This window comes from Corapipo altera, unplaced genomic scaffold (assembly GCF_003945725.1).
Source record: "Corapipo altera isolate COAL_440 unplaced genomic scaffold, ASM394572v1 1, whole genome shotgun sequence".
Lineage (NCBI taxonomy): Eukaryota > Metazoa > Chordata > Aves > Passeriformes > Pipridae > Corapipo > Corapipo altera.
In genome coordinates, this window is record NW_020884873.1 from 7,596,607 (window position 1) to 7,623,629 (window position 27,023).

At 40.4% G+C, this 27,023-nt stretch overlaps 1 protein-coding gene and 1 long non-coding RNA gene across 4 annotated transcripts; both read right to left on the minus strand.

Moving 5' to 3' along the window:
- Positions 1–359: 359 nt before the first annotated feature.
- On the minus strand, positions 360–25,733 carry AMN1 (antagonist of mitotic exit network 1 homolog). Of its 3 annotated transcripts, none has more exons than XM_027654512.1 (7): positions 25,695–25,733; positions 10,280–10,412; positions 8,017–8,161; positions 7,434–7,651; positions 5,908–5,964; positions 4,134–4,245; positions 360–3,525 (listed from the first exon to the last, which is right to left on the minus strand). In XM_027654512.1, exons 1-7 carry the CDS (start codon positions 25,697–25,699, stop codon positions 3,452–3,454), a joined length of 744 nt encoding a protein of 247 aa, XP_027510313.1. In that variant the 5' UTR covers positions 25,700–25,733; the 3' UTR covers positions 360–3,451. The 3 variants fall into 3 exon arrangements, with proteins under 3 accessions (XP_027510313.1, XP_027510329.1, XP_027510323.1); XM_027654528.1 differs by having other exon boundaries at positions 25,614–25,700; XM_027654522.1 differs by lacking the exon at positions 25,695–25,733 and adding an exon at positions 19,369–19,553.
- LOC113952450 lies at positions 18,623–19,114 on the minus strand. Its single transcript, XR_003529550.1, has 2 exons — positions 18,912–19,114; positions 18,623–18,829 (listed from the first exon to the last, which is right to left on the minus strand). It is a non-coding gene; the product is annotated as an uncharacterized LOC113952450 (long non-coding RNA).
- Positions 25,734–27,023: the final 1,290 nt, after the last annotated feature.

Genomic DNA, 27,023 nt, shown 5'->3' on the forward strand with positions numbered 1-27,023 from the left:
TTTGCTCTTCTCTTGAGGAGATGCTGGACAACAAGCTCTAGAATTATTCTCAGTTACATCTGCCAAGAAAGAACTGTCTGCAGGGTCAAAAAAATATTGTTCCACAGATAAGAGGCTGTAACTGCAGCCATTTGAAGAAACCACCACTGTTTTCAGAGCAGTCTTGCAAGAACTGTCCCCTTTAGCAGTCAATTACTGAACAACCATTGATGGGGAACTAATACCTGCACAATCAACACAATGCACCTACAACTATTCAAATACCAGGTTATGTGGTAGAAGCTTATAAGTGTGAACAAGTATGTGGTAATCACTCAGAAAACCATGGTATTTATGAAGCAGGAGGCTTAAGAGCACAGTCAGATGTACATGGTTATGTAATTTAACAAGTTTCCAGAACTATCCAAACAGATGTCTTACAAACTTTAATCACCTTAACAATATGTGAATATTCTGCAGTGCTCACCCAACATTTTGCAACAGTAACAATATCCAAACAATACAGAAATAGGAAGTGGTAAGCACATACATGATGTTCTTCTCCCACTTCACCCAGTGCTTGCCAACACTTGTTGAAAATTACTGTGATTTAACCTGAATCAAAAAATACTCCAGTAGAGTTACGCAAGTAATAAACATGTAAAAGTCCTACTGGGGAAGGATTTAAAGTGACTTACATTAAACTTCAAACCTAAAAATGTGGTGTTAACCCGTTGCCCCGTTGTAGAGATTTTTTAAGCACTAAGTTACACATTTAGAAGAGGCTGTAGGGGAAGATGGTAAATCTACATGTGCATTTAAGGACACACTATGGGCTGCATTTGCCTTCGACATGACAACATGAAAAATCCAAGGTTACATTAGCAAGGGGGAAAAGGACAACTTTGCCAGTGAGGTTAGGAGTAGTATTATCCCACAGACAATTTTTTTTAAGTGTCCTTTGCTGTTACAGAGTTTGGTGGTCTTCCACCTCTCGCTGCTGTACATAAGCTTAATTTGTAACTTACTTTCTAGATGTAGCACTTGGGAGTCTGGTGGCCACCACCTTGTAATGTAACATGAATTGTTACATGACAGCAACAGAGTGAGGGAACAGGGCTTGTTCGGCTTGGAAAAGACAGGGCTTCAAGGAATGTCTGAGCAGCCTGACCACACCTATGAGGAGGCCATCACGATGACAGGCAGGCTCTACCAGCGAGAAAAAGGGTGTTGACACAAAATAGGGTCAAACAGAACAGAAGGAAAAAAATTTCCAGCATTAATACAGTCAAGCAGTGGAACAAGTTGCCTCAAAAGGTTGTGAAGGCTCTGTATCTTCAGTTTTTCAAAACCTGGCTGGATAAAGCATGGACTAAGCTGGTCTGAGCTTTGAGCTGGCCCTACTTTGGCAGGAAGTTATACTTGAAACCTCCCAAGGCTCCTCCCTTCTTCGGTTAATTTTCAATTCTACTTAGTCTTTTGGCGGCAACCTTCCTGAAACCAGGAATGCTTTACCCATTGGACACAATTACCAAGCCTCTCATTGCTGCTGCCTAATCAGCTGATGGATCAATATCAAAAATAGTGGAAAACAAATTTATTGCTAACTCATGTCCAAGAGTTCAAAGGAATGATGGGCCCTGATTGATACCAGGGACTACACAGGGTATAAAAATAAACTTAGCAAAAAAAAAAGGAATAAAACTTGGGAGATTAGGTTATTAATCTATCCAGTGCAAGGATCTGCTGCAGTTACAGCTTTCAGGTGCTTGTGGATAATGTAGCAAAATCAACTCCTGTTTGCAAGAATGGTTTGTGCTGGTGCAGCTGTACCTAGAGGGATCACAGGAACACACTCATCACTGGGCTGAGCCCTGGTACTCCATGCAACAAGAGTAAGGGATTTAGGCACTGGAGTTGGAAAATTATGCTTTTAGTTACACTTGAACAACTTTTCTAAATAGATTTGCTCTTTCATGAACCATATAATCAACACAAGAATGAGATCCTTGTCAGACATCATAATATCCTTTAATATTGGCTGCAACATGTATCTTGCATGCAATTTGACTTGAACTTTGAATAGATTAGTAGAAGACTGGTTTATTTCTGCAACACTTAAAATAAGTGTGGCTATGACAGGTGTTAAATTGTAAACATATTCATTATAGTTGCCTAAACTCATAAGTTTCCAAATGTCCTCAGATTCATCTAAGACCACCCTAGCTAAACCCTTCTACTTCCACATACAGAGTATCAACCTAGTGTGCTCCATGCCCTGTACAGTGCTAAAATTGCTAGCATTTTAAGAAGTTTAATGCAGAAATCATAGAATTCTCATGAGAGATTATGCTGGTTCAAGAAAGCCAATAAACATGACTTGTAACTGTGATGAGACCACTGCTCCATCATGTAATAAACTCATTCTACAATTCAAAAATTTTTTCTTTAATATGACTATAATTAAACAATACATTTATTGTTATTTTCAGCTTCTGGGGGGGCCTGGATATATAATAAACCGCATACAGCAGAACACATACTCTACTGAACTCTACCATCCTGAGATTTATATACTCAGACACAAAATTTGGTCCTATTTCACTCACAGCTATGCTTATGAGTACCAATGTTTTGTTCCCTAAAAGGATTTTCATGTAGAAACATAGGCAAAAGCCAGAGCAAATTAAATATCTGCCCATATACAAAACTCTTTTACTTGTCATAGCTACTACTATGAAATTTTAAAGTCACCATAACAATTCCAAAGCAAGTTTATGTTCACACATTTACAGACTGTAGCTTTGGATATGTAAAAATCCAGCAAGTATTTGATGGTAAATAAAACCAGAAATCTGCAGCATCAGTAACATCAGAAGAAAGGTACCTACATTTTTCATTCCAGATCTAGCAGAAGTACATGGTGAAAGGAGATTGTTTGTTACTACTAAAAATACATTTGTATTACTCTTAATGCCACCTCCATTCACCTGTTCTGTCTGATGACTTTTGTCAGATTTAACTGCCAACTTTACAGACACTTCTGTGTGAGTGTCAGTGATGTGTTTAGGCTTGGTACTTTTAGTTGCAAGTACCTTCCCAGCCTACAAACTCAGAGTTACTTAAAGTGGGTCTGTACATGTAGCTAAATTGCTAAAGGATGCCAAAGAGCAGCCAAGCCTGATACTTCAAGGAGGCTGAGCTATGGCTCAGTGTAGTGTTAATTACAGTTTAACTTTCCTCTTAATGAAGTATCATCAGCGATGCAAAGACAGACAGGGCTCCAAGCAGAGACAATGGGGAAGCCCAGACTCACAGGCAAGGACTGGAATAGCAACAGAGACCTCCAGTGGGAACCTGGAGGGACACAATCCGGTGGTACAAAAGTCACCAGCTGGTTCTCCAAGGTGCTTGCTTGCTGAAAGGGCTCTCCCATCTGTAAACGTGACACTCATTCCTATAGGATAAATAATCAGTAAACAGTCCATGTGACTTGCTTGATTTTGTTTGATATGATGAGCTCCTCTAAAACATCTCGGGAACGATCTGCAAAAGCACAAAGGAATTTCTTGTTATTGATTCAGAACATACACAGGTGGTGTTCAGAAATAAGCTACACAACACAGCAAAGTAATTCAATTATACACCCGCATTTATGCTTATTTTGCTGTTACAATATCACACTTCAGATACACCTGTAGTAATCCAAAACAACTTGGTTCTTTCTCCACCCACCTAACTATAAAGCATCACCAACCAACAGGACTTAAAAAACCCATGGGCTATCCTGCTCCATTCCACTGATTCTTGAATGGGTGCTGTTCCATGCTTTTGGAATAGAGTAGGGATTTAAGATGCTAACATTTTTCTCAAGTCTTTGGATCTTCATCAGCATGCTGAAGGTGCAAAAAGGGACATAAAAAAAAAATCTAATTTCAAAACAACAACAAAAAAATCCCTCTCTGAAGGTTGCCATATTTCAAAGCAAAACTCTCACCCTGCTTTGAAAAATCTCAGCGTATGATTGATTATTTTATCTACTAAATTATTATTTGTTTGGGATTATTTACAACGTATAGTGTGCTCTTCCAGAGAGCAAGAAACTACTATCAGCAAGAAATTACTCTTCTCACTCCCTGCATGATTTGACCTACCTGTTATCAGTGGGCATCCATGGAACAGAAAAATGTGTATCTTCGGACAACAGTTAAGGACGGCTTCCACGGCGACGTCAGTCAGGTTCACACAGCGCTCCATGTGGATCTCCTGGTATGAAAAGAGCAGCAACAAAAGCTTGTCAGAGCACCCATAGTTTTAGAGGCAGACCTTTCCTTTGCCCAACCAGTTTCAGAGATCCCCCACCCCCACTCCTCTGTGCACTGCCCCTGTATGTGGTCTTACACGGACCGGGAAAATACCCTCAGGAAAAACAAAACAGTTTTTCTATGAAGAGTCAAAACTGAAAACTTATATTGGAGTTTTCCCAACATGCACATATCATTCAAGACAACTGAGAAAACTCTTCAATGACATTCCATGGTGTTTGAGTCCCATCACTTTTCCTATGACACACGCTATCCTAGCAGTTTGTTGTCCAGGACCCAAACTGAATTCTGGTGTTTTCCAAAACAGGTAGAATTCATGAGTCTCTGGTGAAGTTTCTAATATCTATCTACATGGTTCCTAAAAGAAGTCTAAAAGCTTCTTCAAGACTAGACTAAAACCTTTCTCTGGAGTTGTATAACTATTACCTCTTGTTTGTGCTAGAAAAAGAAAATCACAATAAATTTACAGATTATTACCAACCTTTTTTTCCTCCTCTGAATTGCCTTATATATCACTAAATATAACATAAAAGAAGAAATGCGAAAAGAAACTATCAAATCTAGTGAAAATCTTGGTAAAACGTACTTTGGGAATTCGGGGGTAAAAATAAAAAAAAATAAATTGGAAAAAGACTTTCAAATAAAAAACTCTAAGGATCTTTAAAGAGCAGAGAAATGAAAGAGACCTTTTGTAATAAATGCAACTTTGTACCGAATGATGACACATAAAACAAGATCTGTACTCAGAGAAGCAATATACACAAGAGCTGATATACGTATAATTTTTGGTTTATTTTATTAAGTGAAATGTGTAATCTGCCTCTGAATGAAGTAAAAGTATTTATAAATCTACCTGCTTGTTACAGTTTGAGAATTTTAAGACTTCTTTTTTCACTGTCTACCTGACATTACACGACTGACTATATGTCTGCACTTTGATGATATGAAACAGAGGTTATGAAGACTGTGACACAGAATAGGAGAAGAGTTACACAGAAGAAGAGATTGCGGCAAATAATTTCATATTCTCTACTAGATTTCTTTTTCTTACTGCTAGTAAAACAGAAACTGTTTTAGAAGTTTATGCTGAGAGAACACAACTTTTTTTTAAATTGTCATCCCACACAAAACTTAAATTTTGCCTTATTAAAACTGCAGAGACTGTGAGAGTTACATTTACCCATGCAGAGGTGCTAATTGATTTCTTCAACTCGTGAAGTTTTCCACATTACAAATTCTGCCTCTGTGTTCAACAAAACCAAGAAATAACTCCAGAGAAATCAAGAGTAAAAGTTAAGCATTCATTTGCATTTATTATATAGATCTCTCCAACACTGTCAGTTAAAATAAGCTTGTTATAGTCAACAGAAGGAAACATTTTGAAAAGACTGAGGTTATCAAAAAACACTGGTCTGGGGCACTGCTACAGAGATACAGAAAATATACAGTTCACAATCAAGATCATGGCAAGTGTATACATAAACAAAGGCAAAAAAAGGCTGTCAGTGAAAACCATCCCTCAGAAGTAATGCTGATAACAATAATTTTAAAACGCAGGTATTTGTTTTTGTTCATCCACTTGTTACTAGGTTAAGTAAATTACCTTTAAATTCTTCGAACACGTTCCACTCACTAGTGCTACAACGCCATCATCTGTTACCTGGAAAAAACCACAGTGGATTAAAGCTCAATTTTTTCAAACACAGCTATTTGGGTGGGAAAATTATATTAATTTATCCCCTCCCTGCAATCAATGAATACGCTTAACATTAGAGTATTTTCTTCCCAACTAAGCTTGTAGAGAAGATTATCCAAGGGTTTGTTTGTTGGTTTTTTTTTCATTTTCTTAAAAGCTGTTTCATTTTCCTGCCATGTGATCCTGCCTGGCTTTCTACAGGGATGTTTCCAACTGTGTAACTGCTACTTCTGCAGCTTCCCTGTCTCATTTAACAGTGAGTACACTATTATGGTCAGAGCACAGCCCTTTTCCTTTATAAGGTTTAAAGCATTTCTGCTCTACCTAGACCAATTTCTCTCCTGTTTTCAGGACCGCAGATGTTCTCAAAGGAATTGAAGGAAGTTTCTTGGGTTGGGAAAAAAAAGGTAATCACTGCAGAAAGGTAAAAAAAAATGTGGAAACAATTAGTTACTCAAGCAGCTTTCATCTCATTTCAAACATATACAGGGAAACTTAGCTATTTCCTATAAAGGGAGAGAGAGGTAAGGAAATAAAGAAGTAATTAAGTTTGAAGAAGTAAGAGTTAAATAATAAAGATTAAAACTACCAAATGAAATATTAAAATTCCTTTGATACCCTACTTCTAGAAAAATTGAAAGAAGAAGATCATCTAAAATAAGAACCTGATATGTGTTTTCCAGATCTGACACTTCATTACAAATGCTCAGTACTGGACTCACATGCAACAAAATTATTCACCATCACCCTCAACTGAACTACACTTCCTGCAAAAAATCCTCTCCCTGGCTCATTATCTCAGTGTATGTTACAATATTGCTTTTGCAGCTGATTTCCCACTTCTCATGCTAAATACTGTTTTTAAATCCCCTTGCCTGCCATTTCTGACATTTCAAATGTCATTCTTTCAGTGTTGACTCCATAACATCACTCTGACAAGCCATTCAGAAAGCACAATCGCTCTTGAACTAGAACTAATCATGGAGTGTTTACTTTTACTAGGGACTTATACTGCTTGACATCCTATATTATTATTATTCATGTCACTTTGTCCTAACTGAAAGCAGACAATAATCAGTCCAAGATTCCACTTTCTTTAAATTAAGTATTTTGGATGACATTATAACTTGAAAATGAATGCACTAAATAAAGATACCAAAAAAAAAAAGCCCCAACCCTCCAATATTAAGTAGATTCTAACAAAACTTTATCTTTGGTTCACAATACGTGCTGTAATACCAAAATGTATATTTTTCTGGTTACCAAGATGCAAAATATACCTTTCCTTTTCCTTGAGAGGAGGAAATTGGAAGTAAACTGTGGTCCTAAATCTTGTGAAGAATAGAGCTAAAAAGATCCCTTTTCAATTTTATCATGACAATCCTAAAAAATAAACAAACAACAGTCAATTGGCCAGTTGCCACCACAGTTACCTGAGTAGATGAAAAGTCCACACTGTGAAGAAACTTGCAGTTTTCTCCTAGTGCCTGCAGAGATGCATCCATGATGCCTGAACAGCTGCCCAAGTTCACTATTTGTAGGAATTGGCAGTTGAGGGCAAGAGCAAGAATTCCACTGTCAGTTATATCACAGCACCTTTTAAAAGATGCTTCTTGCAGGTAAGGGCAGGATAAGGCCAGTGCTATGACACCTGCCAAAGTAAACAGAGCAATGGAAAGAGGTACTCCTTTTTTAACATCACCACCATGCTGAGTCCAAAGGCTCTGGGACAAGTTTCGAGGAAGGAACAATTAAGATAAAGTGGAAAATATGATCTACATAGCATAGTTAAACCAGAAACTTAGCATGAGAGTAACCTGATAGCTCTCTCATAAGATAATCAGTGCTCTAGGCCTGTAATTTACACCGAAGAAGAGACTTTTAATTAGCGTTGCTGTGGCATTGGGGATTTTCTAAAGCAATATTTACCCTGGATATTTTTTGCAATTCACTCCAATCTAACAAGAAAAACAAACCAGAAATAAGATCCCAGTTATCTGTGCACAGACAACATACCTTCTGAAGTGATTCCAAATCTGTTTTCCTTGCAAGAATTCAAGTTGATTTTTTTCAGCTGCTTGCAGTTATAAAGCTGCAGCAACGCATTATCTGAAATATCACAGTCTCGGAGGTCTAGAGACTCGACAGCAGGGTGCAGTACCTGTAATGAAAACCTGCCATTGCAGTCACACTCTGCTATGCCATCAAACATGCACATTTTAATCTAAAGAACTTGTAATATAAGACACCACATAGAACTTTTTACTAGAGGACGGGGTTACCAGTCCTAGGAACTAGGAAAACATGGTCTATTTGCTGCAATAGTTCATGTCCTACAGCATGAATGGTCAGCTTCTGTGACATACAGAGTAGGAACACATTAATACTGACACTTAAACAGTGGAAATAATATCTTGATGGTACAATTGCTACCAGTAGTGCTTCTACCAGCACAGATGTTTACCAGGGACAATACCCTCATATTTACTAGCACAACTTTGGTGGCAGAAATCTGCAGTGCAAGAAAACACTGATTATCATCAGAACTTAAATCTCCAGAACAGATAACAGTGATATTTGAAAGATATCCCAGAGTATTTTTCTCACCTACAGACACACTCTTTTGCTCATAAACAACCAACCTCATTATCATACCATGAGGAGGTACCAAATCCTCATTAAATAGGCTCTTTTACTCTCACAAGACCATAGGACGGAGTTTTTGTGAAATCTTCCCCAAGAGGACATTTATGAAAAGTTAGACTCAAAGCAATGGAAGGCCTCAGATTTTAGTAATGATAGCCATATACTCTCTTCAGCTTGTTATTCCCTTCCTTAACTCCCAAGGACAAAAGCATAAATTTCCACACACAAGCAAAGATAACCACATAGCTGACAGGCTTGTTAAAGGTCTATTCCTTCCTCAGGTTCACTCTAACACAGTACCATAAAGATATTACAAGCAATACTGGTTTTCTGTTTCACAAATATAAGATGCTAAAATATTTATTAACAAGGTCAAATAAGCAAAAACTTCTAGCAGTTTCCAACTGCAACCTTTCAGCAAAACGAATGGCAGACCTCAGACAGCTTTGACAGCTTTTCTTCCCCAAATGCTATGAGCCTTTATGTGTCTCTTTATGGCATAAAACTGCCAACATGCTCCACAAGATACTTGTGAGCAGTTTTCACAAGATAACATTCAGTTCTTATTTCACTCATATTTCTGAATTCATATCTAAGGAACTAAAGCAGACAAATACATCTTAAAGCCAAAGTGATCATCATTATTTTTTCAAGATGCTTTCCTTGACTGTTGGCTTTCTTTCACAGTTCTGAATCGTCTAAGACACAACAAAAAACCACCAAACTGCTGATTTTGAAGCAGAATTTTTATGAGGAAAAAGAACTATTAGATGCAGAGAAGTCTAAATGAGAAGCAAAGGGCAGAATATCAAAACAATGGAACATTATAAAGATAAAATTTTTTGTTTGTACATTTTCCACAGTACTTCTGCTTCTGCCTCTAGCCTTGGCTTCACTATCCTGAGAAACTGATAATAATTGTCTCTTCTGAATTACAGGTCAAAGCAGGAATGAACAGGGAGTCATTCATTCTCTACTTCACCAAAGCCAACCTTTAGCTTTCCTCAATTTTCACACCTCCCTTTGAGGCTGAGTAAGATAACAGTAGATAGATAGGAAACAGATGTGCCCCTGAATTTACAGCTGAAGGAAAGTCATTAACTGGTTTCATTTTGAAACACTGGCACACATCAGTAAGCAGAAAGGATGAGAGAATTTGAACTATCAATTTCTAGCATTAGCATCATCATATTTCAAAGAATCAAAATTTAAATAAATTATATGGGGATCGTGTACTTAATGCCAATAGAACCTAAGAGAATTCTAACAAGTTCCTCAAATCCTTTCATTACTAAATTATGCATAAGCTTCTTGAAACATACTGCATTCAGGAACAGAGACTGGTGTGCAATACAGGTTATTTTCCCATACTGAAAAGGGATACTATATGTCACCTGATTACACAAAAGTCAATTATCACCGAAGGGAGAACATTTTTAATTTACTTTTTACTAAAACATAATCTTATTACTACTAATACAGGACTATTAACATCATGAAGTTTAAGAAATAAAACTGTAAGGACATGGACAGAGTAAGAAGGCTTTCAATTTATCTCATGTAAACGGTTTTAGTCCAGCTCATCCTTGTCTATTAACTATCACAGACAGTATAGTTTTGAATAGGTTCTTACCTCACTGATATTTGAATCAGTTATTTGCCCTTGCCTACTCATTAATTTAATCAGTTTATCCTTTATGTTGGGTGGCAGTGACTTAATATCTGCAGCATATCTTGAAAGGTTCTTTGTCAAACACTGAAGGCATCTGAAATAAAAGAAAGTTACAGTACAGTCAAAAAGAGGCACTCAGAATTAGAAAAGGCAAGCCACGAAATGTCATCTTCTGCATGCAGCCATGGTGCTGAAACAGAGCAAGGTTTTAAAGCATTAACTAGGATAGAGTTGGTACCATGCTCTGGTAGGGGTTCTGCTTCTGTTGAAATATAACAGAGATAGCTTGTTCTGCTCTGCTGAAGTAAGAGATAGTAGGAATGTACTTTAAGTAACTTAGCTGTCATAAATAAAGCTAAGGTGGACATCTGAAGGAGATAAGAAGGTTGTGAGTCAAGAGGTTTTGCAAGCCCCAGAAAACTAGGTCTATGAACAGAAAAAATTGAAAAGTTCAAGAGAGGAACAAGAGCGAGCAACCCCCAAAGTGAGGTTGAAGAACGGAAACCAGAAACAACCACCCCAAAGTCTTGCCCATTATGAATATGATAATTAGATGTCAAAATCAAATGAACACATTTGTAAAGATGTTGTAACCTCTCATGAAAACTGTATAAATTACCTGGCTTTTCACTGAGAACTTCAGAGCTAGTTTGTCCAGTGCAAGCCAGCTGGTTCCCCAATGTTGCACCAAATCACAGATCTTATCAGTTCCAGCCGTTTTCCATGCTACCACCAATTCAGCTGTTGCCCTTCAGGGTCAATCAGCTGATCCTTCTGTGAAAGTGTTCCCCAAGCACCTGCAGGCAAAGATTAGCCTCTTTCACCGCAGTCACCAGCCAAATGAGTTTGCTGGTAGTAGATTCACCAGCTTTAAGAAAAGCCTTTTCAGCAGCTAAACTCCATTAAGTAAGAACTAAAATCTTTAGTTGGGATAGATAGATCCAGGGAAGGGACACCTCTCTTTCACCTCAGATAAAACCAATGAGATATTTTCAGTGTAGTATTTTGTGCACTGTCTAGTTTGTAGTACTCTTTTAATATGAATTGTGCTGTGTAACCCTGTGCTCAACACTTTTATCTTTGTGCTTAAAACTAGATCTGATCACAGGACAGCCACTTGAGGTAGAAAATTTTCTGTCACAATAGGGTCCAGAAAATCTGAAATCAACAGGCTCATAGTCCTAGAAAGTAGATTAGTTACATAAAGTAACAAGTGGACACACAGAAAATTTAATATATAGAGGATAGTGAACCTTACAAGGTATTAAAAAAAGCATCACCAGCAATGGTTCTTCAAGAAATTAAGCTGCCCTAGGATTAGGAGGAAGGTTCTCACACAGCTTATTGAAATCCTCTCACAATCAGAAACACCGATTAGTTTAAATCAGTTTAACCAATTCCTTTTCTTTTAATAGCAGTATTTTAGGCCTCCTCCCACCCCACGTATTTATTCATCAGAATGATTTATCAACATGAGGGAAACAACCTGATTATCACACACACCAGGACAGAGATTTTGAACTAGCAATAATGCCAACACATACTGCATTTTCTACACATCGTAAACACCCTGCCCTTTGGGCAACTTTTGTATTAGGGTCACAATTGCTTCCCTCTTTGGAGCAATCTGTTCCCTTGGCCAGATACTGAAACATGACTTACACAAAGTTTCCATAATGAGATATTGATGCAGGAGAAATTACAAAACAAATCTCAAAGACACATAGGGCTTAAGTATTCATCCAAAAAAAGAAAGGACTAAGCAGAAATAAATATTAATAGGCCTACTAGAATCACAGAATGCTGGGTGATGCTTTAAGACATTATTTGAAATCCTACAATTTTATCTGTGTGAATGCAAGAAAAAGGGATCATTTTGCTCTGAATACGTTATGAGACTCTAAATGGAACTCTAGAGCTTTTTGGGAAAAAACATAAAAAACTTCACTTAAGCAAAATAAAATAAAGATCAATATTATCCAGTTATATGTGGAATAGTGCCCAACTGGAACACCTGAAATCGTGCTTTTCAGGGTCAAATATACAGAAGAATATTCACTTTTGCAATATTGAGTATCAGAGAAGGACATTAATCATGCAACCCTATCTTTTTAGGATTTAAAGCACTTCAGTGTATCATAGAATAGATAAAATATTAATGTTCCAACCTCTGCAACTTAAAATCACAATCACAGGCTTACTGAAACACCAGAGGCAAGTCCGGGAAGAGTTTAGGAATAGCTTCTAAGCACCCTGAGCATACTGACCTTCAGAGCAATCACCACTCCAAAGCCCCTGGGTAAATGAGGAACATAAACTAGAGTGAAGCTAATCAACATCCAGAGATAACCAAAAAGGTAATGTTTGTTGCTTAGGAAATGCCAAAAGTTTAAAAAGCATTACCATACAGCAAAACTGAAATGGAGGGAGCTGAAATGGGGGAGGAAGAGTAACTCTTCACTGTCCCCATATACTTAGACATCTGAGTCCACAGAAATGATGGAATGTTTTGATTTGGAGGTTCTATTACCTATTGATCATAGCTACCTGAATTACATTCCCTAGGCAAACTTTTCTTTTTAAATCCTATCCAAAGTGTTGAAAGAAAACATTACCGTCCTACAAAACATTTTGCTTTTGTAGAATCGACATTTTTCCACTGACTCCCCCTACGAGTAAACTCAGACCAGCGACTGAAACTGCACAGTATTTCTCTCTACTGTAGCTGGCATCTAGACTTAATGGGATCTGGATACACACAGCAATAACTAAGACTGGTAAGTAAAGCCTGTAATGCAATCACCTGGCAGACAAACTTTGACCTAGTCTAACTCAATGAAAGAAGTCATGATTCCTGTTTTTCAGGGACAGGGAAAACTGGCTGATGTTTTACTCCTGCAATGGCCTGATAAAAGACCATTCCTTCTTGCAAAGCCCCCAGGCTGCTTTTTTCCCTGCTCCACATCATCAGACTTGTTACACCGGATGTTTATAGTTCAGAGTTGTCTATCAAATGTTAAATAACACATCCATTTGTTCCAAATGTGTCTAGAGGTACAGAAAAGAAAAAGGTATAGGATCTTCAACCTTAAAGCCTTATGACAGTGTTGCCCATAACAAAGACACAAACCAACTGAGTGCCGGTTTATGCGGTGCTTTATTCGGGGCCCGGGAACCTGAGGACTAGCGTCCCAAGTCAGGATTCCAAAGACCCTCATTTTTCGTACATCTTTTATACTCTCACACAAACATGTCTACGTGCAATTTCTACACGAAAGCAGTTACACTTAGTCACACACAAACTCATATTTCATACTGATAACAATTGGTAATCATCTACTCTAATCATAAATCTGCTTAAGTTGTCTTACCCCTAGAAACTGTGTAACAGACCCTTACCACATCCAAGGTAACAAATCATTATATACATGCTTGACTAAATCCTTTGATTATTGTTTCCACTTCTTCAGCACATTCCATGCTCACAAGCAAGGTTGCTAACTTACTACTTTGGAGTGTTGCTTTCTAGGCCTACTCTCTTACTAAGCCTTAGCCATTCTACTACTAAATTTAAATTGCTCTGTAACAACAGGACAAATATTTATATTTTGATGGCAGAGAAAAGCACAAAAGGAGTTAATGATGGCTTAGTTGGTAAAACACCTTGCCCTGCTGAGCCAGGAGAAGGTATTGCCTAATGTTTGTTCTGCCTGTTTTGCTAGAAGTACACTGTAGGAACACTGGTAAATGTCTTGTTCTGTCCTGCTTACCGGACCAAAGTCTCATTATAGAAAGAATGATAAGGAGCAGTATATAACAGACCACCAGGTAATAAATCAGGTAAACCAGATGTTTAAAGTAGACATAGGAGGCTGAGAGTCAAGATTTTGCAAGTTTGAAGAATCTAGGTCACCTAACAATGAATGTTGAAAAGTTCTGCTGATGAAGACTCTTGTATACGACCAGGAGACCGAAGTACGAGAAGATCACCTAAAACTTGAACCAAAAGAAGATTCTTGAAAGCTCTGCCTAGACTCAGCCTGGACTCCGCCTACCTAGTAACATGGGTGTTAGAAGGTGTAACTGTATATCTAAAATGTATAAAGTGGCTTGTTTTGCACTTTTGGGTCAAGAGAGTTTGTGCAGTGCAAACTGCCTTGCTCCCAACGTTGCAACAAACCAAATACCTTGCTGCTTAAAGATGCAAAGTCTCTGAGCAGTTCTTCTGTTCCGAGGTTTTCGGCATCAATTTCAAATATATAAAACAGAAATTAGATCCTTATGACTAATTATTCTACAAATAGCCTATCTTACATCAAGGTGCAGCTTATATTAAGTTATGTCACACAATACAGAATAGCAGAACAGTTGTTAGGAGTGGGACATATCGGAAAAAATGAACCAGAAGAAAAGATATTGAACTGGTTTAATGGCAAATAACAAAATGGATACATCTGCCTGCATTCTTTAGGAATAGATAATTTATATTCATAGAAAGACCACAAAAGGAAGCTCTGTTTTGAAGTTGCTATTCTACCTCTGTTCTCAGTTTTTTTATACCCATCTCCAAATGTTCTTATGGCTTTGTAGGATATTCCTTTTCCAAGACACTGACAGATTAGTCACTAACACATTAGTCTGCAATAGCCTGACACTCTGTTAAACAAGAGCTATATATCAATGACACATGGAGCAATCCTAAACAATACCTAAATACACACTCTTGTGACAATTTACATGTGTAGCGTGCTTTCTTCACCATGTAGTAACTAACTGAAACACCTTTAAATCTTATCTTTTATTTGTGTTCTAAGAGTCTGATGCTTGATGGTAGAAACTCCCTTCATTCTGATCTCACATCTGGGCATGAACAAATCACCCTAAAACACCTGCCAGGATTGAGAGATTTGTAACACCAGCCTCCCAAGAGCATGACAGCTAAAGCTGTTTATCTGCTCCAGCTGCCCTCTCCACCTCTCCAGCAAGTGTTGTTGCTGCCAGGCATCCTCAGTTTGTCATGCTCTGCAACTCCTACACTGTCAGTTTTCAGCCAAGTAGAATTATGTAAACCAACTGCAAATTTGACATAGACTGGTCTTAAAACTGCATCAGCTAGGACTGCCTGTCTAAGCTAGTGATTTCTCATCTTGGGAGCAATAACTTCAGGAAAGAGAAGCTAATATAAGATATAGCTTGAGAAAAAAAGAACGTTTCTAAGTATTTTCAATATGATGCTCTCTTTGGAGTGTTAATTACTCTTTTGGGGCAGGGGGTAAAGGCCATTAAGTGTCAGACAAGCAGTAGATACACCTTAATAAATGCACTTTGTTTGGAGATCTTAAAAATAATGACCTTATTAAAAGGACTACTCCACACATTAATAGATTTGGGTTTGGTTTTAGTTTCTCTTGTAAGTTCTGCTAGTTAAACAATAAGCCTACGAGCCAGCTTAAGTAAGAAGCTTAAAGTGCAGTCTGGCATCAACAGATGGCCATCACCTGACTGGTATTAAGACAAGAAACAATACACTAAATTACATTTGTTAAGAAGTTGTGTAATTACTAGTTCTGAGTAGTGGTCTTATGGACCAATAATTATATTATAATTACATTATAATATACTGCAGCAGTATTAATAAAGTAGTGTAAAAAAGATCAGTAACCAATCAAAAATAGAAATTGTTTACGGTATCAAGCACTACAGTGCAGATGAAGAGAAGTTACCAGGTTTAAGATCTAAGGTTAAGCATGTAGCATAATACACTGTCTTAACTATCATTAATGTGGTCACTACACCCCACTCTAACCAAATGTAAAGTCCAGAGGTTGCAAAGGCTATTTTTCCATACCCCACTTGACTTCACAAACAATTTTTACTGTGTCTTTCTCATGCTGTCCCTGAAACTCGCAGTTGCAGCGTGAGCTGTTCAGCATCTGATCTGAATGCAAAAAAACCCTTGACTAAAGCTGTGAGGACACAGAAACAATGCTGCCAGGACAAATGGCTGAGTGCAGGAGGCAACAGCAACCTAGAGTTACACCAAATCTGATTTAGCATAAAACCACAGCTCTGGAGTCCCTATAGACAACTGGTTTTGCAACAAAACCTTGTCTGGCATCAGAATGCCACCAAATCACAGCAAATTAAACTCATACCAATTAAAACCTCTAGAGAGGTCAAAACATTAAGGCTCTGTAATCTGAAGCATAGCACAGATTTAAACTTGGAAGGAAACAAGATTTCCAGTCTGGAAGCACAAAAAAACCCCCCACTAAAGTTAGCACAGTGTATTAAGGGCATCTCTAGCAGGTCACTGTAGAAGACACTCAAGGAGGAGACTGTGATTTCAAGCAGAATCTGGGCAGAGTTTAACCCAGGCCTGGCCTGCAGAGACCTGTATGTCAACATGAGCAACATTCTAAACCTAAGCACGCACCAGGGCCACCTTTAACTCATTCCTGTGTGCAAAAATGCAATCCCTCCACAGAACCTCAGTGACCGCTGGATGAACTTGGCTCCCTGACCAACAGAGAAGCCTGTACCAGGCTCCGACACAGTGTAGATTACACCATCCACATTCTCTGTTTTGAGATTAGCCAGCTAATCTACATTCAACATTCCTGAACTTGACTGCAGAAATGAAGAATAGTTGTTTACTTCTAAGAAAAAAAAAATCTTATCAAGGCTCCAAAGACCACAAACCTGAACCTCCCCATAGGCAGGATCTGTGCTACACGCTGATCACTGTGAAGGGGTTGTCTCACACTGTGACAGCCAGGGGCCTCAGCATCAGAAGGGACATAAGACTGCTGTCACCTTTACCAGTGCTACTATTCCATATGCAATAAACCAGTCAACAAGCCTTGAGAACCCACGCCTTTCCTACTGAGATCCCAAATGAACCGGCACCTCCTCGCTGCAAAACAGCATCCTGCCATTGGCTGGGGTGAGTCAAACAGACTTTGAGCCTTTGGGGGGCCTTTTATGCACCCACCATGTGACTATTTCCTCTTCTATGATGGATGCCTACTGAGTCATGTGAATAGGCAGCAGCAGTCTTTTGTCACACAAGGGCACACACTTCATTTATGTGCTAAATACATATTTATGATATTGTTACAGAGCAATTTAAATTTAGTAGTAGAATGGCTAAGGCTTAGTAAGAGAGTAGGCCTAGAAAGCAACACTCCAAAGTAGTAAGTTAGCAACCTTGCTTGTGAGCATGGAATGTGCTGAAGAAGTGGAAACAATAATCAAAGGATTTAGTCAAGCATGTATATAATGATTTGTTACCTTGGATGTGGTAAGGGTCTGTTAAACAGTTTCTAGGGGTAAGACAACTTAAGCAGATTTATGATTAGAGTAGATGATTACCAATTGTTATCAGTATGAAATATGAGTTTGTGTGTGACTAAGTGTAACTGCTTTCATGTAGAAATTGCACGTAGACATGTTTGTGTGAGAGTATAAAAGCTGTACGAAAAATGAGGGTCTTTGGAATCCTGACTTGGGACACTAGTCCTCAGGTTCCTGGGCCCCGAATAAAGCACCGCATAAACCGGCACTCAGTTGGTTTGTGTCTTTGTTACGGGCAACAATATGACACCTACATTTTGGCCACTGGTTAAATGAACTTTTCTGGCAATTCACCCTGAAGGAGGCAGACTGTCATCATATATTGCAGCACATTAAAACAGTTATATCTAAAAACTTAATGTAAGCTTCAGATTAATTTTTTTCTCTTAAAGACGTTAAATGGCTAAAGCAGCCATGTTTGAAAAGAGGTCTGTAAATCGACCAAATACTTAGTTCAAATTTGCAGAAAATATTCCAAAACCAATGCAGATACATGGAAATTGATGTGAGCTATGCCAAGTCTTCCTGTTACATTTAACTCTCTTGCCACAGAACATTAAATTCAGCTTGAATGAAAAGATTATTAAGATAAATCACATTCTTTTCAAAGAGCTGGTTGATATTCGCAGAGTAGGTTTCTGATCTGCAGTTTAAACAATCATTTAAATTATGTTTTCACTGTTATTCTACCTTTATAGGAAACCATAAAACATTTATTGCCTACACCCCGGCAACTATAATCTTATCTTCAGTGCTTTTAAGAATAAAAATGTTAGACTATCTCTACTCTTTGACAGCTATTTTTCTTTTATTTGTCAAATGAAATATTTTACCCCTACGCTGTCTCTAACTCCCTCCTAAACACAAAGGAATTTGGCATAAAGAAGAACCTCAAAGCAAAACAGCATTCACTGGTGCCAGGCAAAGCCAGGGATCCTAAGCCATCTCTCCACACCCAGATCTGTCCAGGAGCATATTGGTACCTACCTGCCAAACCTCATCACCACCACCAAGCCCTGCCAGTCCTGTCAAACCCTGTCACTTGTCCTGTAACTCCTCCCAAATGGTCACTTCTGCCAAACTCCATCACCTACCCTGCCACCCCAAACCCTGTCACATCTGTCAAGCCTCGTCACTTCTCCTGTAGCTCCTGAACTCTGCCAAACCCCGTCACCTCTCCTGTAGCTCCTGCTCACCTCTGCCAAACCCTGTCACCTCTCCTGTAGCTCCTGCTCACCTCTGCCAAACCCTGTCACCTCTCCTGCAGCTCCTGCTCACCTCTGCCAAACCCTGTCACCTACCCTGCCACACCACCAAACCCTGTCACTTACCCTGCCATCCTTTCACCTCTGCCAAACCCTGTCACCTCTCCTGCAGCTCCTGCTCACCTCTGCCAAACCCTGTCACCTACCCTGCCATCCTTTCACCTCTACTAAACCCTGTCACCTTGTCACCCCTCCTGTAGCTCCTGCTGACCTCTGCCAAACCCTGTCACCTACCCTGCCAGCCCGTCAAACCCTATCACCTCTGCCAAACCCTGTCACCTCTCCTGCAGCTCCTGAACTCTGCCAAACCCTGTCACCTGCTCCACCACCGCCGCCAAAGGCCTGTCAAACGCTGTCCCCTCCCTGTGCCTCAGTCCCAGCCCTCCTCCCGAGGCGGGCGCGGCGGGAGGGTGTCGGGGCGGCACTCACAGGTCCAGGAGGAGCCGGACTTCCTCGCCGGCGCCGTCCCAGCCGCCGCTGAGGCGGCTCATGGCCGGGACCCGGGAATGCGGCCGGGACCGGGGAATGCGGCGGGGACACCGCCCCGACCCAACGGTGCCGGTGCCGAGATGGCGGCGGCGCCCGCCGGGATGCAGCATGACGGGAGATGTAGTCCTGCTCCCGCCTCGGGCGCTGTGCGGGAATCAGCAGGAGTGCCTGCTGCCTGCCACGTCTTTCTACCTGAAATTCGTTGTATCGCTCGCTCTCTTTTCTTTCCTTTTTTTTTTTTTTTTTTTTTTACATTTCTGCTTGGATGGTGTGACATAAATTGAGACCACACAGTCCTCAGAAGTCAGCAACATGATTAGGACTTTATCGCTATCTTCAGACCCAAGACCCCTCACCTACCCACTACTAAAAAGAACAAGTGACTGAATAAGAAAACGATACCTCTGTTCTCACAAAATTAACTGAAGGATCCGTATCTAAGAGAAACACAGGTTGCTGCTGATGCCTGATAACTTTGTTGAAGTCAACAACTGAAACGTCTGGACTGACAGATAAACCACAAGGATGCAATGGATGCTGCTGCTGCAAGAACATATACTTTGTCATTGGATAATTAGAAATATGCATTAGTAGGTAATTGGGTGATTCATATAGTAGCCTTGTGAGTGTAAGCTATAAAACCCCCCAAAGAAAAATTGCTTGCATGTGCCCAGTTTGGCTGGGACATCTCATATACACAATGAAATATGCTATTCAGTCATCATGGGCCAGTTGTGAATTTTGTAACAAGAGCAGGAGACACACAAAGCCATTAGATTGAGGTTTGTTTTAGCTTTCCTCTGGACAGCACAAGCAAGATGCCCCCAGGCAGCCTGAGCATCAGGAATACTACAGGAGCAGGCTGGCCCTGTCTGCCATGGAGAAGCCTTTGTCCCTAAAAAAATGCAGGAAAAAGCCAAGCTCCATTGAGTAGCATTTTAGCACTGGGAATGCAGAAACCTCCATGCTGGTGGTGCTGGGTTGAGCAGAGAATGCTAGCGGGCCTCCCTGGAGATCCCTTTCCTTGGGTCGGGGGACGTGATAAAGCTGCAGCAAACTTTGTGGTCCTGACAAATTCTGTGTGCTTATGTGACAAATGTAAACAGCATACATACCTGGCTGATGAGCAACCAATTCTCTTGGTATTTTTTCCATAATATTCAGTTTACCACATTCTCCCGTCAACAAGTTTGGCAGTGCTGAGCGTACTATTCATCAGCTTCTGGGCTGGAAATAACTACTAGCCCACTGACAGCCTTTAGCTGTTTAACCTCAGGAGTTGCTTCTGAAGCAGCTCATGAACTGCCAAACTTCACATACCTGTGACAAGCCACCCTTAAGGGGAAGGAAGCACACACGCAGGCTGTATCTCCAACTGGCATCAGGCTATCCCAGGGAGCAGACAGTGTAAGAGTGCTGCTCTTACACTGGTTTGACTGCAGGCAGCTGCAGAAAGGAATTCAGTCACATCAGCCTTAACATGGTGAGAAACTGTACTGATATACACCAGGCTATAAACAGTGACTCATGAAGTGCTTGAACATGGACTCTCCACAGTCAGGGCCTCAGCTTGTGCTGGTATATGGGGTTATTCCTCCCCAGGGGCAGGACAGCAGCTGGTTGAATGTCATTAGGTTCCTATCTGCTGATTTCCCCGACCTGACAGATGTCTCTGTTCAAAGGGACATGAGGTACATCAACCACTATTCCCAGTTTTGAATTATCAGCAAACTTGTGAGAATGCACTTTCCATCTTCATGTAATGAAGATGTTAAGTGGTATAACCTTAGTATTGACCACAAGGGACTGGTCTCCAGCTTGTCTTTGTGCTGCTGATCCTTTCGACTTAGAAGCTGAGACTCCTTCCAATCTACCTCACTATACAATTATCCAGTCCATACTGAGCTGGATAGAAACCTGATTGCTTTCAATAGCAACCTGATCTAGTTGAACAAGTCCCTGGTTATTGCAGGGAGGTTGAACTAGATGACCTTTAAAGGTTCCTTTCAATCCAAATCATTCTATGAAGACTAAGGCAAATAAAGCATTGAGGACCTCAACATTTCTATGTCTGCTTAGTAGTGTGAAGTTCTGGTTCTACTATATCTCAAAAAAAAACCCACACCAAAAAAAACCAAAAAACAGAAGATGTTTAAGAGAAAAAGATGTTTTTAAAAGTTACAGTCTTACATGTCTCTTCCAATGCTGAGAAACATGCAAGGATACAGACCTGGACAGTTCTCTCCGGTAGAGCCACTGCTTCGCAGAATTCTTTGTGGTGAGATTCAATAGCCTTATTGTTCATCACATCTTTACAGTATTCATTGAAGTAAAACAAATCCATCAGTCTCTTATTGTGTGATACCAAATGTTCTAGAGGGTACACCGAGGTTTGCTGGAAACATTACACTTTTACACATTCCCATGGGAACAAGCCCTTACAAAGAGCACACACAGATTGCATTGTTAGTGGCAACACATTGTATACTCAAGTTCAGCAGTTCCTCATGCTAACAACACATGCAACTCTACAATCAAAACCTAGTTAAATTCTGCCTAAAATCTGCTTGAAATAAGTCTCTTCTTTACAATACCTTCTGTGTTGGCCTACTGCAGCATTCTTCTTCACCCTGTCCCACGTGAGCCCACGTTTTCTATTGCAGAAGCACTGCTTGTTTTTCACATTTCTTTACTAGATTCAACTCCAGATGGATTCGGTTTTCGTAACCCCCATCCTTGCACACATGGACAGTGGCCCTATTCCTTCTGAGTCACCTGTGCTTATGTCCACCTCCTGTATGCTTCCTTCGCGTGCTTGAGTTCAGTCAGGCCCTCCTGCCATCTTTGCAGGTTTTCCTGCACACCAGAATGGACCATTCTTGAGCTTGTAGAAAGTGATTCTTTGCAGGGTAAAAAACCCAAAAAAACCAAAAACAAACCAGCTCTTCTGGGCCCTTCTTCTTTTCAGGATCATATCAAGTGGATTCACCCAAGTAGATCTCTGAACAGGCTGAAGTCTGGCCTCTTGAAGGCCATGACAATAGTCCTGGCTTTCATCTTCTTCCCTCTTTTCAAGATCCTGAACTCTATTTCAATAAAACCACTCTTTTCAGTGTTGAAGAATGCTGAGACCAACCCTAACAACAATCCTAAATTAATCCCATCACAGGGATATGAAAGACAGATGTTTCCTGACAAAGACTGGCACTGACAAGGATGGGAAAGACAGATGTTTATAGAATGAGAAAAACAAACAAGTGACAACATCTTATTTAAAAATAAAGCATGTTCTGTTGAGTTGACATGACAATGGCTAGCCTAGCAACACATGACTGGCAACAAATGACTTTGTACTATAAAGGCATGGTCCCATTTTCCAGCAGAGAAGACTTCTAGGAGTATGTGTGGAGATTCCTCCCTTGAGTAGGGACATCCTTCAAGGTAACTCTTTGAGTATGAGCAAAAAATATTTGCCCACAGTCATCAGTATGGGTAAGCAACATCAAGCTACTTGATAATTATTAAGACAGCTTTAAAACTACTGTTATAATAAGTAGCGCACCGTAATTAGTTATAACTATCTATATTGTGTAGTAGACAATTTTGCTTATGATATTTTCCTTTTTAATAATCACTGGCTTGATTCTCATCACTACAATTAAAACACATACTGTATTCATACTAACATATTTCATTTGCCATGTTTAATCCTGGAGGACAAAGTTATACATAGAATCAATTACACTTATCACATCTGGGGTTGGTATAGATCCAGGCACACCTAGACTCCTCCTTGAGGACTTTAGAAAGCAAGGGAGTCCTTTCTGAATCTTGTGCTCATATGCATGTACTTTGGTGACACCCAAATTGATGATAAAGTCCCCTCTGTTTGCATAAGCCCTCATCTTTTGCTTGATAACCTCATCCACAACTTCTTCATTTGATTGTCGTCCTTTCTTTCCCCATCGTTCTCAGTTTAAAGCTCTTCCTACCAGATTAACCATCCTGTTGGCAAAGACGCTCTCCCATCTTAGTCCAGTGTATCCCAGTTCTTCCAAGTGACATCTACTCATCAAAGAGCATACCACGTTCATAGAAAATAACACCCCACAAGTTGACTGTTGGATTCCAAAATCTGGATATCAGAAAAGGAAATTGCTGGCTTTAAACAAAAGCCATGGGCTACAGAAGCTGGGAAAAACCCCTTTTCATTAACCTCATCTCTGTGGAGTTTTCCTGCCTTCTCCAGCAGGATGTGAAGAGACTTTTTACATAATGTTATCACATGTCCTATTTTATCTGCTCCTCCCTGTATAATCCTGCCTCAAGAGATGTGAATATCTTCCCCCCATGTAATTCCCCTAAGATAAAATGGGTTTTCCTCTATGATATATGTGGTAAGACCCCAAATTTGTTAACTTAGGTTTTCCTCTTCCCTGAACCCCCCTAATTGTAATAACTGTAATAGTTACAACCCCCTGTTGAATATGTAGACCCTAAATCCTTTAAATATGAACTTGTAAGTCCAATAAACCATTCCAGTTTCTTGCCTCCAAGATGGGATCTTCTTAGCTTTATTGACCTCCACAGCTGACCAGCAGGTCTGAAGACACACCAGATAGGCCCTTATGCACTCTGGAGTGCCATCACTCCAGAGCTGTATCATACTTGATGCTATCCAGGTCTCTCCAGCAGTTGGAGAGCATTTGATGATAACATGAAAAGGCAGCAGGGATCAATAATCAGATAGCCAGAGATGCCTCTGCAGGCTTTTCATGCTGTCATAAATCACAGACCCTCAAAAGCAGCAAAGTCCCCTTGTCCACAGGTCAGCAGACAGGCCTGTTCCCTACAGCAGAGCTGTCAGTATCAAGAAAGCAACCCTTAATGCCTCCTTCTGCTGCTCCTGTTTCCTGAAAACTGGGTGTAAAGAAACTCTCTAAAACCCTTTTTTACGTTTTAGGGAGCAAAACATTCTTTTATTTCAGCATGCTGGATGCACAAGAGAATATTGTCTCTAAATTGTGCATACCTGAGTCAAAAAGCCTCCTGCCTTTATTCAGTTACCAAATTAACAATTCAAACATTACCTGATCCTGTCCCTCCCCTTGACACAAATCCCATTTTGAGCCAGTGGTCCCTTTGGGTGGTCCTTCATGATCTTTGGGTTGTTCATGGTCCCTTTAGGTGGCTGTGCCTCATCTTTCCCAAATTGTCCTTTTCTTGAACTCTTGTGAACTTTGGCACATCTTCATGCCCTTTGGACTGCATCAGAGCACAAAGCCAGTTTTGACTTGTCCTGATAGCTGTGCTCCTTTTATCAGTTCTGCTTCAAAATATGGAGACCTTCTGTCACTTAAAAAATTCCTTTCTGCTGAGAGTACTGACCTTTAATGACAAGCTATATAGGTCAAGCTACATAGTTTTAAGCTACATTTGTTATTCTCTAAGGTTACACTCCTGCAAGGCTCAGGCTCAGCCAGCTCAGATAGTTCACTTGACAGTCTTTTCTACAACCACAGGGCTGAAAATCCGACGGATTAGTGGGAATGGGGGAGACCTCCAGGCTTTAGGCTGCTAGCCCATTACCTGCGAGGTGAATGCCCTTCCCCCCGCCCCAGCACGTGGCCCTGCGACCCCGCAAGGAGCACACAGACCACCAGGGAGGGACGGACGAAAGAGGAAGTTTATTGTGGGGTAGGGGTTTATAAGGCTTTCAGGAGGGTCAAAAGGGGACCAATCACAAGTTCAGGGTCACATAGAAAAAACCATCAGGTGAAGGGTCAACAGCCAATAGAAAGGGGTTAACAAAGGCCAATGGGAAACATCTCAGGACACCTTCCCAGGACACCTTGTGTGGGAGCACAGGGGATGTTGGGAAGAAGATCAGTGACTCTGCAAAAAGGTAAAAGCCATTTTAAAACCTGTTTAAACCACCTTAAAAACTTTAGTTTCTGTAACATTTGAACTGTTTTCATTTTCTTCACTAATCCATCTCTGACAGGACTTCTTCCATCCTGCATATGGCAAATCCATTGCCACAGAAAATATTTTGTAGTTACAAATCATCAGGCAGTACATAATCATTCCTCCTACCAACAGGAATCACAGGCTTTCACCATCCTGAGAGTTTTTATTTCCCACCCTGATAGTCAGACTCAGCCTGCCCCTCCTTCAGTACATACCTCCATGGTTTCTCAAAGCCAGAGGATCTCAGAGAAGATCCAGTCTCTTCCACAGCCTCTGATGATGCATAGCACACTAACCTCATCCTGTAGCTCCTTTGCTTAATAAAACGTCTCAAAAGGTGTGCTTCTCCCTTCAGGCTAAAGGAAGGGAGACCAGCACCTTTCTTCTGAAGGTCTGTCTTGGGTTGAGACCTCCACCGTCGCAGGGGAAGTTTTTCCAAGAGCTGCTGAGGACAGCAGCTTATAGCACACCCTGACCTCTGCTGAGGAAGCATGTGCTGTTACAAGATAAGGCACTAGCCCTTCCCACACCAAATGCCCCCCAAAGCCTTTGTGCTTTAGGCCCAGCTCTTATATAGCCTTCAGCCTGAAAGGGTGTCAGACCCTCCCCAGTCAGTGTCAGCTGGAACTAAACCTCCAAGGGCCCTTTAATCAAAGACAGCTGGGGAGTTGTTAGCCCTGCTAGATCTTGCTGCAAGTCAAGGCCTCCTGCAGCTTTCTGTTCCCAACAGCAGCAGGCAACCTCAGGTTCCTCAAAGGCTTCCAAAAGGGTTCCCAGAGGTCCTTTGACAGTGATTCCAGAAGAAGACCCCAGAAGATCTAGAAGCAAGACCCCAGAAACTGCTGTGCTATTTGCTGCCTCTTCTAGCTGTGCTTAAGAAGGAAGGTTTTTGTGACCATTAGATTTTATTAGCAATGGTGTTAAATTTTGTTATTGCTCAGTATTAACATGACTGACAATTAAGTTAGTAGGGAACAAGGTACCAGAATGGATGTTGGAATAGTAATTTTAAAGAGTTGAAATGGTTGGAAAGGTATACTGCAATATCATCATGATCTGATCTAACTGGCAGCCTGTGCTGACACCTGGGAACAAAACTAGACATCCTTGGGGGCTGTCTGACACTGAGTACAGGCAGAGGGTATGTCCTGGGCTTGGCTGGGATAGAGTTAATTTTCTTCTTAATAACTGGTACAGTGCTGTGTTTTGGGTTTAGGATGAGAATAATGTTAGTAACACATTGATATTTTTATTGCTGCCAAGCAGGGGTTACATTGACTCAAGGCCTTTTCTGCTTCTCAAATCACCCCATGAGTTAGTTGACTGGGGGGTGCACAAGAAGTTGGGAGGGGACACAACCAGGACAGCTGATCCCAACTGACTCAAGGGATAGTCCATAGTGTCATGCTGAACAATAAAACTGGGGGTAATTGCCCAGGGAATGGTGACCCACTGCTCCAGACTAGCCTCAAGAGCTGGTTACTAGATCCTACCCAAACATTTGTGGTTTGTTTTCTTTAGTGATAGCAAGATAACACTTGCAAACAAAGCATTAAATAATGTCAGTGATTCTGCATACCTAGTTCTGAAACAATGGCACCCACATAAGTAGTTCATTTTGGAAC

Coding starts and splice junctions, on each gene's coding strand:
- AMN1 (XM_027654522.1), bottom strand. CDS start 19,538: ATGCTGCATCCCGGCGGGCGCCGCCGCCATCTCGGCACCGGCACCGTT. Junction 4,246..5,907: donor CGTGTTCGAAGAATTTAAAG/GTAATTTACTTA, acceptor TTTTCATACCAG/GAGATCCACATGGAGCGCTG. Junction 3,526..4,133: donor TGGATGCCCACTGATAACAG/GTAGGTCAAATC, acceptor GTGCTTTTGCAG/ATCGTTCCCGAGATGTTTTA.